This window comes from Colossoma macropomum, unplaced genomic scaffold (genome assembly GCF_904425465.1).
Source record: "Colossoma macropomum unplaced genomic scaffold, Colossoma_macropomum, whole genome shotgun sequence".
Taxonomy (NCBI): Eukaryota; Metazoa; Chordata; class Actinopteri; order Characiformes; family Serrasalmidae; genus Colossoma; species Colossoma macropomum.
Window position 1 is genome coordinate 8,656,481 of NW_023494801.1, and position 17,627 is coordinate 8,674,107.

General features: G+C 38.4%; 1 protein-coding gene across 1 annotated transcript; it reads left to right on the top strand.

Moving 5' to 3' along the window:
• Positions 1-409: 409 nt before the first annotated feature.
• nkiras2 (NFKB inhibitor interacting Ras-like 2) lies at positions 410-5,154 on the top strand. Its single transcript, XM_036590008.1, has 4 exons — positions 410-483; positions 1,336-1,459; positions 1,631-1,872; positions 2,794-5,154. The coding sequence occupies exons 2-4, from the start codon at positions 1,366-1,368 to the stop codon at positions 3,034-3,036; spliced, it is 579 nt and encodes a 192-aa protein (XP_036445901.1). The 5' UTR covers positions 410-483; positions 1,336-1,365; the 3' UTR covers positions 3,037-5,154.
• The last annotated feature ends 12,473 nt before the right edge of the window (positions 5,155-17,627 follow it).

The window sequence follows — 17,627 nt, forward strand, 5'->3', positions numbered from 1 at the left end:
TAAATATAGACATTAATATGTAATTAAATAATTTAAAAGTAAAAAGTTTGGACACACATGGTTGTTTATCCACCTCCCTCTCCCCTCAAAGTAGTTTTCAACAATCAGCAAGGTTTAGGCATGTGTACACATTGAAGTGTGTAAAACAGCATCCATGCAAACAGGGTTATTCAAAATTAAAAAAAAAAAAAATGTTTAACACGTTTTCATCACTGTGTTATTTTAGTTGTTATCACTATATAAACATTTATATATACATATACATTTTATTATTATTATTTTTATTTTTCTTACGTGCCAAATTTAATTTCTGTGCTAATGTTAACAACGCAGCAGATTCAGCTCAGGAAGGCTGCTGTTGCTGATGACCGAGGAGAATCATGCTGTAATTCTCCGGACACTAGAGGGCGCTCTGTCCTTCCTCAGTACTGTTTGCACTGTGACGGACTGTAAACAGGAAGATCAGACACCTTAGATCCAGCGGTGAGTTTTAGCTTGTAGCTTATCTGTACAATTTCTAATTAATATTTTTGTGACAGCCGCGCTGTCTAGTTTACTGTTACGTCCGAAACGGTGTCTTTTAGAAATGGGTGTTATAGAATGGGTGTTATACGTGTTTTGCCAGCCGTAGGGCGTAACGGCTCCTGTTAGTTACCCGCACTGTGTTTTCTTAAAAAACTGGCTGGCCCCATGTTTAGGCTGTGGCTGCGTAGGTTTGTAAGACTCAGAGCATTTTTGTGAGGATTTTAATATGTTAATTTACACTCCATTGTGTTTCAGAGACAAAACAGAGACGTTTCTCATTCACTGACAGGTTTTGGGATAGTCACGAAGTCAGCTGAAGTCAGCTTTCCCGTTCCACCTTAAATGGTGCTGCATTTACACTGTGGCGCATTAGACGCCAGAATGTAAGTGCTGCACCATTTAAGGTGAAACAGGAAAATTCTATCAGGAAGCTGGAGAATAGGAAGCCAACTTCGGCCTCGTTGGATAGTCACTGATAGCAGCAGATGTTTTTTATTATTGTCATTATCATAATGGGATAATAGCAGCTCTCTGATATGACTATGTCTAAGGGAACAGGGGCTCCACTATACAGGGACCCTGATAGAGAGAACTGCTTTATTGTAACAGTAGTAACAATGTAAATACACTTTGACATCTTAAGACATTAAGTTGGATAATTTAAGCCAAAGCAGCGTCCAGTAAGAGGAGTGCTCCTCGCCTCTTGGACAGTAACAAGAAGCTTACTTACTTTGCCTATTTTAGGAAAACTTCAACCTAATCTCCTCAAGAAGGTCTCTCACATACGTCTCATTTCTCCTTCTCCTTTAGAGTAAATGAGACTTCAGTCTGAAGGTGACCATGGGCAAAAGCTGTAAGGTGGTCGTGTGTGGACTGGCATCTGTGGGGAAGACTGCCATACTCGAGCAGTTACTGTATGCCAATCATGTTGCTGGTGAGCAGCTAGACTTATATGTTCAGTAACATTAGATTTCATGTGCCAATTTTATGTGCTAATAACTTTGTAACTAATATGTTAATACAACGACCATGTGAATTAGACAGTAATATGTAATTATAGCATATAGCGCTGCTTCACTAGAACACAAATTTGTTTTGATGGAAGGTTCTGAGCCCATGGAGACGTTGGAAGACATTTACATTGGCTCAGTGGAGACGGACCGCGGCACACGTGAGCAGGTGCGTTTTTATGACACACGAGGCCTACGTGAAGGCTTGGAGTTCCCACGCCACTACTTCAGCTTCGCGGACGGCTTTGTGCTGGTCTACAGCATCGACAGCAAGGAGTCCTTCAAACGCATGGAAGCGCTGAAGAAAGAGATTGACCGCTGCCGCGACAAAAAAGAAGTATGCTTTTGTGATAGCATTTTATGTTTTGGAATCACATCGAGACCAAAACGGGCTTACACACTCAGAAACTCATGCAGTAACTGTATACCAACAAGGTTGCAAATTCTTAAAAAGATTAAAAAATATACAGTTTTCTCCTTAGCGCAAATATAGTCATGGCTGGGATGTAAGTTTTGAAAACAAGTATTGGGAATATATATTCAGAATACAAAAATTAAGTAACTCTATTCAGTCTGAGTTACATTTTGTAAAGGCAGTATTCAGAATAAGGCTACCTTTTAAACCTACAAAATGTAATATACACCAAATTACAAAAAAATGACAAAATTTTACAATAAATTAAATTCAGTTTAGACCTTTAAAGGAGGAGAGAACACACCTGCAGTATGTCAATAGGTAGACTGTTCTAGAGTCTTGAGTCAGCAACTGTAAAAGCTTTAACCAAGCAACAGTTAAAAGCAGCAGATCAGAGAACCTCACAGATCTATGGTTATGTGGAATGAGCAGCCTGACCATTCACATCACAGAGTAGCATTGCAACAGCATTTTGAGCGAGCTGAAGGCATGCCAGGGTAGGCTGAGTGAGGCCTTTATAGTGAATTACATAATGACATGAATCACCTTTTCCAAATCATAAACAAGAGAAAAAAGAAAAAGAAGCACAGACAAAATTTCAGACTTCAAGATGGCTGCTAGGACTGTTTTAGCTGTGTCACATGCTCTTGTCCATTTTTATAGATTACACTATATCAGTGTCAGAAATTGCATAATCAAGTCAATTTGAGATCACTTAGCAGCTCAATAAAGAAGCAAAGGGACAGACAGCATGTCTTGGCTGTTTAACTATATTTGGGATATGGAGAAAATTGTTTTCATTTGAGTTTTAGCCAAATCACCACTTTAACTTTCTTTTTCCAGGTGACAATCGTGGTGCTGGGGAATAAGCTGGACTTGGCGGAGCACAGGAGAGTGGACAGCGAGGCTGCGCAGCAGTGGGCACGTCAGGAGAAGGTCCGGCTGTGGGAAGTTTCAGTGACCGAAAGACGTACACTCATCGAGCCCTTTGTTTACCTGGCCAGCAAAATGACTCAACCACAGAGCAAGTCCACTTTTCCCCTCAGCCGCAACAAGAACAAGGGCAGTGGCTCACTAGACAGCTAGCTAGATAAATAGATAGAAGCGTGGAAAGAAAGAGAGAGAACGGGGGAGGAAACTTTTAAAGAGTAATGGAGAAATTAATGGCTTAGGAAGAGAATAAGAGTAATAGAAACAATGAGACGAAAGAGAGAGAAAAAAGCACAAAGAATAGAGATGAGGAGGAATTATTATTATTATTGACAGACTGCTGCCGTCTTGTCTTATCTTGGTTTGGGGTGCCAAAAGTAAGTGGACTGCATTATGTATGTATGTATGACTGATCACTACTTGATGACTGAGTGACAACTAGCATTAACATATTATCACCATCATATCAAAGCCTTGTAACTTTTTTATTTTATTTTTTTAACCATGTAAAAACATATATTTTTTTCGTTTACTATTGATTGTTTCGTGATGAATGGACCAATAGACATGGTCCAAAAATGCTTGGACGAAAAATCTTGTTACATTAACTTACATTAGATGTTCTTTTTCCTATAAAGTTACAGTTTCAGCGATACAAGGTTTTCTCTTGACAGTGATGATCTAATAAGCTGTAGGTATAGATAGATTGATAGTGAGAGATACTGATATTTCTAATTCTTGGTCTGCTGTATTTCATATGGTCTACAGTTTCTGTTGTGCAGTTTCTGTTGGCTGATGGAGAAAAATATTTCCAGGCTTGACTCTGTGTAGAATTTAATGGATTTCTGAGAGCTTTTCCATTCATGCTTGTTAACCATAACTCACTGAAAACATTGTTCAACTTTTTCTTATTATTGAATTATTATGGGGGAAAATCTGAGAATATGAAGAATGGGACATTTAGATTGTATCATTTAGTATTGTATGCACTCGTATGCACTCCTGATCAGATTACATGTACTTTTGATTTTCTAAGTAAAAATAAGTTAACACATCCTCTACAGAGAATACATTTAACTACAAAATTTTCAGCAAATTTTAGTGCAGTTATTGTTTTTTTTTTTTCCTGAGTTCAATATGCTGACTAAAAATCCACTGTATTAAGTTCAGCAATTGAACAGTTGTTGTGCATTAAAATGTGCAGATGTTTGTTCTCTGTAGAAGATGTAACTCATAAAATGTCATGCTTTGAACATCAACATAACATGTAATCTGATTGGAGTTGTTCAAACTTTTACATACGCCTGTAAGAAAACACCAGTTTCACTTCAGCACTGAATTACAAATGCACATACTTGTGTGTGTAAATATATGAGCAACTGAATCTATGAAAGGGAATCTGTGTTACTGACATACAAATCATATGACTGGTCACTTTATCATATACATATAACTCCTAGAAGTCACAGTTATCGCTGGCGATAACAAAAGCGTGTAATTCAACATTAGTTCTCACTCTTAGCTCATATAAACAAGCAAAAGCATTTTGCTGAATGTGCAGATACTTTCAGTCCAAAGTTCAGAAGTGCAGACTCGAACCTGCTGATGCAGAATGTAAATTTATGTAAATGTTACTGATGAATCCAGAGATGGACAGGTCATGGAAGTGTGCAGCACTGGACATTACTCTCCCTGCTCAAACACACTTAGTTCAGCGTAGTGAGCATGTTGTAACTGGCTGAAACTTTGCAGCAAACATTTTTCCCTTCAGGAAATGAACTGCCCATCTCTGTAATCTCATTTGCCATCCAAAACCACTGACTGTGCTATTTCAGCAAATAGAAAACACAATTCAATTAACTGAAACACTGTTTTAGCGATTTGAAGATGACAGCTCTGTTTAAAAATGCAGCAAGTACAACACAATTTACCTTCTGATCTGTGCACATCTGTGTTTGACACAAGCACGCACGTGAAAAACTTTGCCGCAAAATGAACAGCGACAAGACAAAAAAAAACTGCACACTTTGTTTCTACTTGTTTGTTTATTCTGACATGCTGTAAATCATCACTCATTATAAATGAACGTGCTCTCTTTTTTTTACTTTTTAGTCTGATTAGCTTGATTTAAACATAAAGGAGCAACTCCAGCAGATCAGGTGTTTGTGCCTACTTACTGCAAAAGTGAGAAATCCTGAGGTCAATCTGACTCACTTCTTTTATGTTTTACATCTTGGGGCATTTTGTTGAGTAATAAAGTTGTGTTTCACTTCTCTTATGCTTCTTTATTTGTTTTTATAGAGTGTTTCTCATGCAATAGGTGAGGATAACAGCATTCACAGCATTTAGTCCACAAGATGGAGCTGAGAAGTTGTTTTATCATGGACTGTCCAGCAGACAGGAATCAGAAATACCGTTGCTTATATCAGTCCATGAACAAGACTCCTCACACTACATTCACCTACACCTGCATATCACTTTGGACAAAGCATTTGCTAAATATGCAAATGTTGGAGGGAAAGCTTTTAATTAGCTGCAACGTGTCTTGTGAACTTAGCTTGCGACTCCCACACGTACCCTCTGGCGTTTAGCAGGCTGACGAATCTCCACAAGGGGGAGCTATTAGCACTCAATAGATCTCTGAAGTGGTGCATCGATCTGTAGTAGTCACACAGGCCACTCTCTTTTATAAATTACGTTTTTATTAAGAATGAGTATGAAAGGCCAGTGCATGCAACCTGTAGTACTCACGCTGCGGCATCGCTCACGCCACGCAAAGGTAGGCATGTCTGATTCAGGCATTAGGGTGTTTTGGTGAAGTTACTGTATGATGTCAATTCAAAGTGCAGCAGTGTTGGCTTGGGTATTGTAATGTTTGTATTTCAGCTGCTTAATAGCTTCATAATTCGGAGGCTTCAGCCTTTACGGTAACATTTCTCCAGATTTGGGGGTAAAATGACCATACGGCAAAACATATCAAGCTTAGAACATTCTGGTTACCACAGGGCACATAATACATACATTTTAGTGCATTATTAATTTATGATGATTATTTTAGTTTGTGAAACGTCACCTGTTAGAATAGTTTTTGTCTTGTAATGAAGATTACATTAGCATGGTAGCAAATTCAATATTGCTTCCAGCCTGTCTAGTTTCGATTATCTGCAGCAACACAGTCCTGCTTGGTACACTCTTAAAGATGATGGTTCTTGCAATGTACTACAATATGTCACACTGCAATACTCAGCATATCATAGATCTTTAAAAACACAGTAGAATCAATAGAATCGTGTAGCAGCTCAGGTAGTGATAGGGATAGTATCGTATCGTGGGGCCCTTCAATGATTCCCTCCCTCACCAGCAGTGAGTGTGCAAGTGAACCAATCTTAGTTAAGGTCAAGTGCCGTATTCATTCCCATATCCCAGCATGCAGCTCCATTACTGCTGCAACCGAGTCCATCTTCTCTGTGTCCGAACCCTGCTGGAACTGTGCCAGCATCGCTCCTTGGGGACAAAGCGACAGAATTGTTTTTTTATTTGGCCTTTATCTCTCTTTATATGGTGCAGGTATTTCATTTCATTCTTGGCTAAGTCTGCAGTGACCTTAAAATGGGGCCTGTTCCCTCCGGGCAGTAGATCTCTGATAAAATGTGTGTATCAGAGAGAGAGAGAGAGAGAGAGAGAGAGAGAGAGAGAGAGACTCTAAAAAAGGCATAGTCAGAACTTAGCTAGTTGTTGGAAAATGAATGAATTCATTTTTGAAGAACAAACCCCACTTGTGTCCACACTTTTAGCCGGTAGTGTCCATTCAAAGAAACATTAAAAGAGGAAATGCCAGCCTGGAGGAACAGGAACAGCAAAGGGTTCAGACCTCAGTAAGTCTGCAGCTTCAGTGCTGCAGTGCGTCTGCAGTAGTTTTCCTGGCCACTAGAGGGCATCACAAGACTCCTGTCAATTTACAGCGTATCTTTGCCGTATTAATTATGTTTCAAACTCTTTGAAAGGTGAATTTAGAACTTATCAAAGAATTTTACAGTTAGAACTGCACAGTGCTTTTTACTTTATTTCTTTTCTCTATTTTGTAAAGTTGCCGGTGTATGTATCTGAAAAAAACATCCATAAAGTAAAAAGGATAGTCTCAGTTCTAAAATGTCATTGGCTGAGCCACGTTTGAAGTAGGAAAATACTCAATATGTGCACACCCTTTTCTGCCAGGGAGAGATTTTTTTTTTTCTTCATCTTTGTTTCTGGCAGCAGTATATCAACATTTTGATGTTGAAACTGCAACTCATTATCTCAAAATCTCATTTTACATTTTATTTGACATTATTTACATTTTATTTGACATTATCTTTTTACATTATATTTATCTCAAAATAACAACTTATGTTTTCCAAATTTCAATTTACCATTAATAACAGTTACTTCTTTTTTTTAAACAATTTTACCAAAATTTAATAAAATGAGGCATTATTTTGACATAAGTCATAGTTCCAAGAAACAAGTCATTGTTTTGACTGCCAGAAAGGATACAGAAGATCATTGTGTTGCCTAGCAACCGTAGCCTACTGTTTACAAATGATGTTACTTGGCAGAAGAACAATTTATTACGCATGTTAATAATTAATAAAATTCTTTGCAAAAAATCAAAACATTCATAAACTACATCGTATTGCTTTGTTGCAGTTTTCTAAAAGCAATAAACCTGTGATTTGGCCGAGGTTGGCTTTGCATCATGCCTAATAACAGTCCTTAACCGTGTGAAATCACTGTAATATACTTATATTAAATACACACACACACACATATATATATGTGTTGCCTTACAACACCCTGCATTTATCTTTCTGCCATCAATGGATTTTAGAAATATGTTTTAGGCCAAAATAATCTCTAAAAACTATCTCAAAATAATGATTTATATATATATATATATATATATATATATATATATATATATCATATAAGAATATTGTGCCAGACGTCCAACTCCCAAGCAGCAGCGAGCAGTTCTGGCATTTGACCTTGGAGACCATGCTGCAGAGTGGCAGAGGTGCTGGAGTAACAAGTAATCGCTTTCCTTCTTCATAAAATTTACACTGCAAAATGTCTATATTTTAATCAGATATTGTTACTAATTGCTGTTTTTGTGATAACCAATCTAAAATGGTTCTCTGTCTCTTCTGGTACTGTCCATAGTCTGGAAGACTGTGGCAAGACATATCTAGATTTATTACTGATTGGTTGTGAGAAGATTTCTCCTTATTGTGGAAGAGTTTAGTGCTTTGGTTCCTTGATTATGACAAAACCAGGGAACAGCACTATTATTTAATAAATTAATTGCTAGCTAAATTTCACATTCATAAATCAAAATATTCAAACTCTAAGCCTTCATATAGTCTTTATTAAGACTATGTATTTACTGAGTAGCACCTGAAGTACCTTATTAGCTTATCTGACAACAGAAGAGATGTGAAAAACATTGATCATTTGCTACACTATCGCTATTGTTTAGCTGGAATTGTCAGTATTTTCTGATTAATATTTTATTATTAACAACCCCTGTTTTTTTGGTTGTTAATTAAAAATCAATAAAAATAAGCCTTCGCTTTCCTTGTATGTCCGCTGTGAATGTCTACTCTGCCTCCCACATATATTAAAAAGCAAATTAAGTATGTAGCTCATGTGGAAGGGGAATTTCTGCATAATTCAATGATTGAGATGCAAACAAAGACATGTAGAGTGGTTTGATGTGAAATGGCTCAGCACGGAGAAACTTACTGATTTCTTTACAGTGGTAGTGAAATGAACCAGGGGCTGCAGACTAGACATTTTATTTACTATCTAAATGATATTTTGCCTTACAACTATTTTGTCCTACAACACCCTGCATTTATCTTTCTGCCATCAATGGATTTTAGAAATATGTTTTAGGCCAAAATCATCTCTGAAAACTATCTCAAAATAATAGGCTTCAGGTAGCGAATCCTTAACAATTTCATGTATTAGCTTTGTTAGGTAGATTTTAGAGGTATTGAGCACTTTAGACATCTGGTTCCTATCACTACCACAATTCTGACTCACTAAGTTTCTCTAGAACATTAAACCACATCAAACCACTTTGAATGACTTTGTTAATTTGATGATGATTGAATTATGCAGAAATTTTGAAAATCAGTGGTATTCCCCTTTAAGTTGAGCAGGTTGGGGATAGGAGGGTGAGTGATAGAGTTGGGGAGGTGAATTAGACAGGCCTCAGGCTTCAGGGCTGTTTTGACGCCTCTGTCATTACGGAGCATGGCGTTATGATGAGCTGTCTCACCCCTGCCAATAATATCAGCTCCCACAAGCCCCAGAAACAACATGCACATGCTGTAGTGGAAGATCTAATTGATTTATTTCTCTCTCTCTTTCTCTCTCTCTCACTTTCATTCATATTCACACTCACACTCTGTACAGAGAAACAGCAAAACCAACGTAAGGACAAGCGAGGATCAAAAACGGTTCAAAATACGTTCACCTTTTATCACCTTTTACTGTTCTTATCAGACGCAATGACAATAGTACAATGAACAAATAACACATGGGTTTCCATCCATAAATACTGGCCATGTCCCTTTCAGGAGAGTACTGGTCATCTTCTCGTTTGACCAACGTCTTTTAGAAATGTCTGATTTGTTTGATGTGGTATTTCACAGATTTTTGAACAGCACAGTTCACATATAGACAAGGACGGACAGACAGACAGACAGACAGACAGACACACACACACACACACACACACACTCACACACAAACATCCAGACTCCCTCTCAACACAGAAATATAGATGGAATTATTACATAAGTATGTATGTGGCAGACTGGACACATTCATTTGTGCTTTTTGACCATGTGCTCATGTCGGTCTCTGTTGTGTGCCTTTGTGTGGGTGCTTTTGTGCACACTGCAAAAAATATACACCTCGACAAGTGAAAAAATCTTCAATGTAAGAAATTAAATATTAAATTTTTCTCATTATGAAACTGTTATGAATGTATTATCATTATTTTTATTTACAGAGGTCCCTAAAAAGCATTTAGATAATTTAGCCATTAGTAAACTTTAAAGAGGTTCTTTAGGTGACTTCATATGTTTATTGTAGACTCTCTGAGTGGAGAAAGTCTGGAGAAGAGTTCCAAGCAGACTGAACTAAGAGTTCTGGAAAACACAGAGGAGCAAACGTTAAAGTCTGGGGCTGTTTTTCTGTTTTTCATTCGATGGGATCATGAGCTCAGACATGTACAAAGACATTTTGGAAGCAGTCCAAAAAGAAACTGCTCAAACTACAACAATCTAAACTCACCAGAAACCTTTTGAAAGAATATTTCCAAACAAAAAGCCTTGGAGTCTGTTTAAAAGGAAACAATACTTGGCTTGACATTTTGCTCTCAAACACAATGAAAGTAATGTATTTTTAATTGTGACACGTGTCCAAATACTTTTGGGGCCACTGTATATAAAGTGATCTTAAATCATTTCACTTCATAACATAACTTAGAGTAAATCAAATGAAATTCTTAAAGAAAAATCACTAAAATAATATCTACAAATTACAACAAACTCGTAGTGAGATTGTATTTTCACTCACCATGATGTCATTTTTTGCAGTGTAAGACACAGTACTGTGCAAAAGTCAGAGACCACCCTTCATTTATTTAACATCCGGTCAATACAGCTTTTAAACACAAGTTATTCGTTTTTCAGTGTCAGGAAAAAAAGCAGAAAACATACTGAACAGAAAACGACACAGAAGCCTCAACAACTACATTTATTTAGTGTGTCCACTTTGTCTTTATTACAGTTTCCATTCTTTTCAGGAGACTTGCTTTCAATTTTTCAAAGAAATCTGCAAGGATGTTTTTCCACACCTCCAAAGTTCAGTCTTAGAAGTTGGTTGCATTTTCTGCTTCTCATGGTCCAAATAATCTCACGCATTCAGTGATGTTGAGGTCTGGACTCTAATGTGGTCAGTCCCTTGTCTGGGAACACCAGCTTTTCTCAACAGGGTATTCTTCACAGCTACACATCCTTTCAGATTCTGAGTTGCTGAATTGTCCTCTCACAGTGGAAGGATGGACTGAAACACCTGTGAATTTTTTCAGATCTGAAGCAGCTTGATTTTCTCCTCTCTCTCAAAGATGAAAGCTGTAAGTGTTTATCTGATGAGGACAGTTTTGGTGGTCTACCAGGTCTTGCAGTTGGTTTTCTCTGCAACTTTTAATCATTTTTTGAACTCCAGGTTTGGGAATTCCTGCTTTTCCCACTTATTTTCCTTTGACTTTCCCCTTCCTTATGCTTTCTGTCTAATCTCTTTATAAATATCTCCTGGAAAATGAATAACTTATATAAATTAATAAATGAAGGGCGGTGTCTGACTTTTTTGCACATGACAATCAAAGTTATGCTAAAAGTTGCAGTGTAAAAACATCTTACTGGAGCTTATGGATGAAACACTTGCCATTGTGAGTACAGAGAAGAGAGAAAGCCTGTTACAGGAGCCTAGCAGACGATCCTAGCAGCTGCCCTGTTATAACAAGAAAATAAAGAGCAGTTCATTCTATCACAGAACCAGGAAAGTACGTGCAAGAGTTTTGAAGACAGTCTCTGCAGTTGTGTTTGCGTGTATGTGTGTGTAAAGTGCTGGGAAATGCCTTCGTCTGTCTCGTCACTCCTGGCAACTGACGTTGCCATGGCTGCCCCCTGTCATACTAGACGTTCCATTACACAGATTCAATCTCTGCAGAGTGCAAAATAAACCCAGGAAAATGTCACAGACCCCCTCTTTCTCTGACACTACACAAACAGTAACACTGTCTGTACAAAACGGAGGGGGCGAGAGAGAGAGTAACAGAAAGAGAGAGAGAGCGAGAGAGAGAGAGAGAGAGAGAGCAAGAGAGAGAGAGAGAGAGAGAGAGAGAGAGAGAGAGAGAGATGGCCAATGTCACAGAGAAAGGTACAAATCATGGCTAAATTTCCATTTTTTATACAAAAGGAAAAGTGTATCGGACTTCATTATGGCTGTTACAGCTCCAAAACAGTGTTATTGCTCAAAATACTGAATTTGAAGAGGAGACAAGCAGAGAAGATATACAAGGTATTCCAGGGACAATGCATGGAAAATGAAATCAAGCACTTAAAGGAGAATTCCAACCAAGTTTTTCAAAATTTCTGCATGTACACAGTCATCCATAGTGGTTTGATGTGAAATGCACTATTCTTGAGAAATGTACCAAGTCAGAATTGTTCAGAATGGTGGTGATAGGAACCAGATGTCCAGAGAGTTTAATACCTCTGAAAGCTCCTTCACAGAAAGCTATTAAATAAGAAAAGATCACAAATACAGTTTCTGATGCCTGACATATTGTTTTACAACAAGATTTTGGCCTAAAACATATTTTTAAAAGCCATTAATGGCTGAAAGGTGCAACAAAAATATCGTGCACTACTTTGCCACTATGAACATTACATATAAATACTCAGAACACACTGGTCATTTTGATTAGCAAATAAAGTGGCAACATATGTGCAGACATCACAACCTCTGGTTCCTTTCACCACCACCGCAAAGAAAATCTGAGTCAGTAAGTTTCTCTACAGCAAACCACTTAAAATCAAACCACTCTGAAAGACGCTCGCATCTCAATGATTGAATTATACAGAAATAAAAAAAAAAATCTGTTGAATTTCCCTTTAAATCTATTAGTAATCAGCACACAGCTAGCATGCTAGTTACATTATGACCTATCCAGGCCACAATGCATGTTAAACATCTCCACAACAGCAGTTCTGGAGGCAGGAGTTAAGCCTGAAGCGACCAGCAGCCCAGCCAAACTTCATTCACATTTTTACGCCCACATATCCAAGTGAGTGTGGGTTCGCCAGGATGTACAAAGAATATCAGCACACGCACTCACACACACACACATAGAGAGAGAAGCAGGAGTATCCAAAAGTTCTGAAAATCCAGGAAAAGTCATTACTTTGTACATCCCAAATGGTAACACAGTCGATTTTTTTTCTGATCCAGGTTCTGCCCTGTTTGAGCATATTCCAGCATGGCTGATGGTAACTTCTGTCCATGTGTAGGGCTGGGGGGCTTCTCCAGGGGGTACTCTCTCCTCAAAAGGAGCAGAAACAGAAGCCCCGATTCGCCCCGAGATGCCCCTCAGGATTTGTCCATGACTGCAGGCTTTGGAGCTTTTTTCACTCCCATGTCTTTAATCACAAACTAAATACACCAAATCCTTATGGGAGTATCTTCTTCTTCCAGTATCTTTGTACGTATTAACAAAACAATAGACCCTCAGATAGAAATTGTTCTTATCATAACAATAATGACAATAATGAATCTGATAAAGACTCTATATACTCTATTTTCAGATCTACAGATAAACTTTAACCTAATATAGATAGACATTTTTTAAAGTAATCTTCATAAAAACTTTGCAAAATATCTTAATAATTCAGAACATGGAAATACAGCAACAGAAGAATGTAGTGAGTGTAACAGACAAAAGCAGGAGCAACACACATCACAGCAGATCCAGAATTGGATTTAAGAAGCCCCAGACCCCCCAAAGCAAGAAAACACTAATCCTGGATCAGATTAGGAATTCTGCAAACATTTCAATATCATTTCCAAAGCGTGCTCTTGTTGACTTCTCCTCACAGCTTTAAAGAGTGTAGCACCTACGTCGGGTGCTGCACTGCCCTTTTTTAGTGTTGCTCGCTATGTTGCCCTTAGCTAACTAACTAGCAAGCTAGTAGAATAACACAGTCATGTGTGATATATACAGCAGTGTGCTACATAGTTGAACGTAGCAAATGAATGTTTTAGTTTTGAATTGTTTTTTAATATTTTACAGTATTTTATTGCTCTGGTTTATAAACCGCTTTGTCTGCTATTTTTTTAAGACTGAAAAAGAAACTGTGTCAGATCACAAGGATTTCTGAGCAAGTTCTGCTGCTGAAGTCTACAATTCTGTTGAGCTGATGCTCACCCAGCACAAAACAAACAGCAAGGCTTGTTTCTCACATACTACCTCTGCATGGTGGAATATCTCTTTTCATTTTACCAATTATATCAGGTTAGAGCGTTCATGCAGCATGAGGGTTCACCTCAGAAGCAGCACAGCATCTAGAGAACAGGCATCGAGTCTATCTTTTCCATATGCTGCACACGCTATGCGGCAAAATATAGTGAATCAAACTATGAAAACCTACGTATCAAATTGTCTTTTTATAGAATTGGAAAACTGATATTTCCTGACCTTTTTAAAAATAAATAATTTGCATGGAAACAGAGATGGAAAAACCAACACATTGACACTATATGGAGAACAGTATGTGGACACCCCTTCTAACTAGGTATTTTAGCCACACCCACTGCTAACAGGTGTATAAAATCATGCCCATAGCCATGCGATTTTCAAGATAAATATTGGCACTAGAATGGATCATACTGATTAGCTCAGTGGCTTTAAACATTGCACTGTCATAGGATGCCACATTTGCTGCAAGTCAGTTTGTGAAATTTCTGCCCTGGTCAGCTGTAAGTGCTATTATTGTGAAATAGATACAAGACAGCTCAGCCACGAAGCAGCAGACCATGCAAACTTACCGAGCAGGGCTGGCAAGTGCTGAAACACATAGCTTAAGTTCACTGTAAGTTTATTATTAGAAGTGCTTCAGCCAAAATTGCTTTTTGGAAAGACACAATACAGGCCAGTAATGAGAACAAAGAAGTCAGTATTTAAGGCACAGCAACAAAAACAGCCTGCTTACAGTTAGCATCCATTTCCAATATAGAGCTGCAGCACAGGTCCATAGCGCACACGCGCTGTACATATGAACGGAAGCTGCAGCAGTCACCGCAGCAGGTAGTATGTGTGAAACAGGCCTACCTGTTTGTGGTAAGACACTTAAGATGGCATTTTGGGATTCCACCCAAAAGGAAACAGCGAGGACGAGTCAACAAGGGCATGTTAGAAACTGTTTTGGCTGTGTTAGGTTAGATTAGAATCAGAACGGGGCTCTGACTGTGCTACATGCTCTGGACAGCAGAGGGCGCGGTTGTACCACACGGACTGAATGGAGTGTGTACAAGAGAATGAAGTCTTGAGATCAGGCTCTGACTGCTTATTTTGTCACACACGCACACTCTCACACACACAAATCACATGGGGAGAGTTTAGATCTTAATCAACGCGAGATGGGAGACAGATTTTGACGGACAGGCTGACCTTTGTGAGGCCTTAATGAGACAATACTGAGAGCAAAATATACCGACATGAAAGGCCACGTCAAACTGTGACTACCACCATAATCATCTTTGTGTGTGTGTGTGTTCATCTTTGTGTGTGTGTGTCTGCCTGACTCACAAAATCACCTAATCTATGCAGAAGAAATTGGAACACTGATTGTGCGCGAGTGTGTGCGCGCGTGTATACGTGTTAGCAATAGAGGGCTGATTTGCCTGCAAATTGTCATCTCGATCCGTTACACCTGCATTCAGCGTAACTCCATGATGATTACCCATGATGCAAAGCGGCGGCTCTTTTGGTCAAGTCTGGGGGAGCAATAACATGTTTGTTCATACTGTAGAACTATTGAAGTGAAATGATGATGAAAAATAAAAGGCATAAACAATTATTAAAAGAAAACAATGTCAAAAGATAAAAAAACATATTCATGAGGCATCGAGTAAAGGGATGTTTGCATTTGTCTCACTAAAAATTAGCTCTACGTCTCTAATGTTATTGTTTTTCCTAATAAATTACACAATAAAAACTATGATTAATGTCTTATAAAATCATACGAGGTCCCAGCCAGAGGCTCCACTCAAGCTGAAATTCCCAGGAGGCATGGCCTATCACTTAACACCTCATTGGAGGAATGGAGAGAGGTGGGCGGGTCAATGAGGTCCCTAGGGCCCCACCCACAGCCTGCGGGGGGGTGTGTGCATTTACTCTCCTCCTTATGCTTCCATTTTCTTGTTTTCTCTGGAGTCATCCATCTCTCACTGTCTATCTCTTGCTTTCTACCTCTCTGTGCTGCATAGTTCAAGAGTGACACCTTAGCAAGTGCCACAGTCTTAGAGGAGAGTGCAGGGAACTGGTGTATGTGTGGGTGTTTGTGTGTGTGTCAGTTTGGACATTGCACTGAAAAAAAGATGCACTGAATTTACTTCATTCAAATCTGTACATTATTTCGACGTGTCTATCAATTTACATACATCCTTAAAAAACGTTCTTTAGGGATTCTTTAGTAACAGTGATGGTTATGATGATAGAACTGTGAACACTCAAAGAAGCTTTTGGATGCATAAACAGTTCCTTGCATGATAAAATAGTTCTTCTCTATGATGGAAAACTGCTGTTTACAGTAATATGTAATATAGCACTGCATAAAACTCAGAGACTCATCGTTTATTTCAATTCTAGTCAAAATGAAACCTCAGCAATGAAATATCATATCAAATATCATTCCTAAATGTAAAAAAATTATTACAGCTTCCACTCTTTCCAGGAGAGTTGCTTTCAGTTTTTCATAGAAATCTGCAGGGATATTCAATCTTAGAAGTTGCTTAGTGATGTTGAGGTCTGGACTCTGGAATGGTCAATCCATTGTTCTGAGAACACCAGCAGCTTCTTTGTCCGATTTGCAAATATTCTCTTGTTTAAAATCTATTTCCTTTTCTCAGGAGGGCTTCTTGAAAGCTACACATCCTTTCAGACCCATAGTGTTGAGTTATCTCCCCATAGTGGAAGGATAACGGATAGATTTTTTCAGATCTGAAGCAAGAGCAGAGCTTGATTTTCTCCTCTCTCTCAAAGATGAAAGCTGTTCATGAGTGCTGTTAATCTGATGAGGATAGTATTGATGCTCTACCAGGTCTTGTACAGTTGTTAGAAATCCAATTTTCTCTGTACCTTTTAATCATTTTTTGAACTCTAGTTTTAGAAACTCCTGGGAAATTCCTGTTTTTTCACTTAATTTCCTTTAACTTTTCCTTTCCTTATGCTAGTGGACTATCTTATATCTTCTCGGAAATATCTCACAAAAAGAATTTGTACTTAATGGCCGTTTAAACTGGAAATCAAACAAATGTAGGAGGTTCTCTGAGTTTAGCACAGTACTGTAGAATCTTTTTTGCTAAGACTGTAGGTTACGTTTGAGAACAAGGTAATGCATTTTATTCATGTAGAAATTAGGGTACACATTTCAATCAAGTAAATCCAATGCATTTCTGTTTTTAGAGTCTGTGGCCCTGTTCACACCTGGTATTTGCATCTGCCTCCAATGATCTGATCAGAAGTGGACAGAAACGCACCTGCATTCACTCCTGCCATTTCCATATGTTTTGAATGCATCTTTAGTGACCACTTATTATTAGGTTTCATGACTGAAAGATGGGTGCCGCTGATTTTTCTACATCAGTCTCTCACTGCATTTGTGCCACAAGACCTTGTTTGTGCACACATACGAGCTGTTACAAATGTTCAGATCTAGACTGGTAACACAAACAACTGGGACAGGAGACAAAGAATGAAGCTATGCAGCTGCTTTGATCTCTTCTGTGACACTGCATTTGATGACGTGGTCCTCCTTTGTTACTAGGGATTATCAGGGACTCTTTAGGGTTCACATTACGAATGTTAGGTGTCCATATGCTTCCCTGACCACCTCTGAAGGTGGTTTGAGCGA

Coding starts and splice junctions, on each gene's coding strand:
- nkiras2 (XM_036590008.1), top strand. CDS start 1,366: ATGGGCAAAAGCTGTAAGGTGGTCGTGTGTGGACTGGCATCTGTGGGG. Junction 1,460..1,630: donor GTATGCCAATCATGTTGCTG/GTGAGCAGCTAG, acceptor TTTTGATGGAAG/GTTCTGAGCCCATGGAGACG. Junction 1,873..2,793: donor GCTGCCGCGACAAAAAAGAA/GTATGCTTTTGT, acceptor TTCTTTTTCCAG/GTGACAATCGTGGTGCTGGG.